General features: G+C 38.7%; 1 protein-coding gene across 1 annotated transcript; it reads left to right on the forward strand.

The window, feature by feature from the left end:
- Positions 1-759: 759 nt before the first annotated feature.
- Positions 760-2,115, forward strand: LOC121866306 (dnaJ homolog subfamily C member 28-like; the record flags this gene model as incomplete). The annotated part of the gene is given in 3 exon segments (XM_042365915.1): positions 760-904; positions 1,475-1,612; positions 1,746-2,115. Coding segments are annotated over 3 exon segments (541 nt in total), but the record flags the coding sequence as incomplete, so codon positions are not given.
- Between the last annotated feature and the right edge of the window lie 1,280 nt (positions 2,116-3,395).

Consider the following 3,395-nt stretch of genomic DNA (forward strand, 5'->3'; position numbering starts at 1 on the left):
AATTACTAAAAATTTTAAAATAAAACTTGGAAAATTATTGAATAGTACAACCTTCTTGATATTTACTCAAATGGGAACGAATTTAAGCCCTAGAACCGATTACTGTATTGGCGGACTAATATTCCAGTTGGTGAGCAAGCGAAAACATGTTGACATGATTTCGTAAAAATTTTGTTAACCGAATTTTTTTCATTAACCGAATTGAAGATTCTTATGGAAGATAATTCGTTAACCGAGGCGTTCGTTAACCAAGGGATCACTGCACCGACGTTAGTGATCGCGCTGTGTACTGACAAAATGTTCGTTTGTACTTCCGTTTAAAATGGCTGGGAAGCGCAAAAGTGAGAGTTCTCGTGGTGCTGAGAAGAAAAAGAGACACCCATTTTAGAATTTCTATGTATTATTTTTGCCTTTTTGACTTACAACCAATTCGACTTACGACCTGGTCGTCGGGATGGAACCCCGTCGTAAGTCAAGGAGAGACTGTATCGCTCTGAGTCTGACGCGCAAAAACTTTCACCAGTACCCCGTAAAATTCCAGGGACAGTAAGTGTGATTTTTTCTGGGGAGAAAAAACTATGTCTCCAAACCCAGAAATTTCTCACACCCTGAACTACTCTGCACCAATTATTCTGGCTAACGAGAGATTTCTGTATTTTCAAGCCCTTTTGTACTTTGCTGCAGAGTTGTCAGAATCAGGAAATGCATAGAACTGCTAATTTGAATGTGAACCAATTATGACAGAATAACATTTTCCAGATATGGCATTGATCGCATAGTGGATGATATGATACAAGAGGCCATGGCGAAGGGAGAATTCGATAATCTCTCTAATGCTGGGCAGCCTCTCAAGCAACAGAACTACAATCCATACGTTGATACTGTAACACACAAGCTCAATCAGGTTTCTGGTCTTCTTATTCAGTATTATTGTCTTACTCAACTAGTTTCTGAGTTTAATTGACCTTATGAATATGCAAGAGTGATATTATTTATAGAAGAAGTAAAGTGGTTGACATACATTTTAAGGGGTGAAGTGGTTGGCATACATTATAAAGCATAAAGTGGTTGGCATACATTATAAGGCATAAAGTTTTGGGCATACATTATAAGGAGATAGAAAGAGGAAAAATGGAGGCAAAACAAAATTGATGAAGATTTTTATTTATTTTATGCATAGATAGATTATAGAAGAAGACTCATATAAAATAGAAATTTATGAGGCTTGGTATATAGTACAGTAATAGTGGATGATTTGTGTGGAATTTTCATGTGTTTGAATAAAAATAAACTACTGTTGTTACATCACTTTACTGGTAGTCTGGTAGCTAATGGTTTGTAGTCAGCCTTTCCCAAACACCAAAATGAACAGACTGTATCCAAAAGTGATAACGTTAAGTGTGATTGTGGTTATTAGGTATTGTTTTAGTTCGTGGGAAAATATACACCACTGTATTGTTATTTTTGTTTATAGGTTCTGATTAACAATGGATATGCTCCAGAATGGGTGATGCTGGAGAAAGATATCAGGGAAGATCGAACGCGCCTTAAAATGTTGTTGAGAAAAGAGCGTGAAAAGCTGGGGCCCCTGCCAATAACTCCAGAGGAAGAGGTAATATTATAAATTCTCATAATATTTTATTTTCCTTGAATAGTTAAGAAAAAAATTTATTTAATATTGTTTATTATTTTATATACATTTTGATTTAGACGTAATTATGTGTGATTTACATTTCCCATTACAGATAATGTGGACGGCATCCCAGGAACGACTTCAAGATCTTATAAAAGATATGAATAAGAAAATTGAAAAATATAATTTCATAGTACCTTTGCTTGCTAAACAAATGACACATTTTCCACTACATTTGGAGGCAACAAAGGCCCTTAAAGAAGGACTGTCTAAGGACCAGGTGCCACAAAAGGAAGATAAAAAAGTTTCTCCTGAAAGAGGAAGATTTTTAAATGCATTGAAGATTTTTGGAATATTTAGAAGTTTATAGTTTGGTGTTACAAGTAGGTACTTTCTGTAGTTACACGGTACTGTATAATGTTATGATTGTAATACATACTGTAACTAACTTGTGAATAACAAATAACACCTAACCATCTACATTAGCCTTTACTTTATCCACTTTGTCACTGATTAGCCCCTTGGGCAGTCAGTCACCTCTCTGTTATACACTGTTGGCAAATACTGGGAATGTACCAACTCTAAAATGCATCTGTATCTGTGCCAGTGTTGGTCAAGTCTAATCTTGAATGAGCTCACACTAAGTACTGTCACAATATTCTATGGCAAATTGTTCCAAGAGTTCACAACAAATATCAATACCTCATATCTAGGGTGGCTCTTCTTCTGTCCAACTGTTAGACAGGGCGGAATCAAAGGCATTTCGTCTTATTAACTCTCCTCCTTTAGTTAACAATCTTTTTTCCCTTTCTCTTCGCCGCAATGTTGCTTCACTCTCTCTCCTTTACAGGTACAGTACTTTAACAGGCAGTGTTCGGTGGATTTGGCATTCTGTGTAACGTCGGCAAAGCCGTGGGCTCGTAACACACGTCTTGCCCACGGTGTCCACCGTATCTCTGTGGATGTCGGTCACACTAGAATAACCCGTTATAGTGCATCCTTCTTTCCTCACACAGCCATACTGTGGAATGCTCTGCCTTCTTCAGTGTTTCCATACTCATACAATCTGTCTCACTTTAAAAAGCTGGTTTTCTGGGATCTTCATGGTGTAGATTAATATTCAGTAATCTTTTTTTTTTCTAATTTGTTATTTCTTTCTAATCTTATTTTTTTTGCCCCCCAGGCCCCGTTGTGGGTCGTTCGACCTGTGCCCAGGTGGGCTAATTCCCGTAAAAAAAAATATAATCAACGACCTCACCAGCAAGGAATCGAACCCTCGACCTACTGGGTGTGACTAGGGAACGCTTACCGGCTAGGCCACAAGGACACTAAAAGCAGTTCTAGACTCTGTTATATTTCACACAAAGCCTGTTCATCGAGCTGATGGCGCCGTGAACCTCATTGGGAAACTGCCCGTGCCTCTTATGTGGTGTCAGTAGCATTTTACCGAATCCAGCTGGTATGAAACGCGAGGTACACCCAGTAGGTCGAGGGTTCGATTCCTTGCTGGTGAGGTCGTTGATTATATGTTCAAAGTCCGCGTGTTATATGGACTACAAATGAAGTATACATATGTACCTCGCGTTTCATACCAGCTGGATTCGGTAAAATGCTACTGACACCACATAAGAGGCACGGGCAGTTTCCCAATGAGGTTCACGGCGCCATCAGCTCGATGAACAGGCTTTGTGTGAAATATAACAGAGTCTAGAACTGCTTTTAGTGTCCTTGTGGCCTAGCCGGTAAGCGTTCCCTAGTCACC

This window comes from Homarus americanus, unplaced genomic scaffold (assembly GCF_018991925.1).
Source record: "Homarus americanus isolate GMGI-L3 unplaced genomic scaffold, GMGI_Hamer_2.0 scaffold58074, whole genome shotgun sequence".
NCBI classification, from domain to species: Eukaryota; Metazoa; Arthropoda; class Malacostraca; order Decapoda; family Nephropidae; genus Homarus; species Homarus americanus.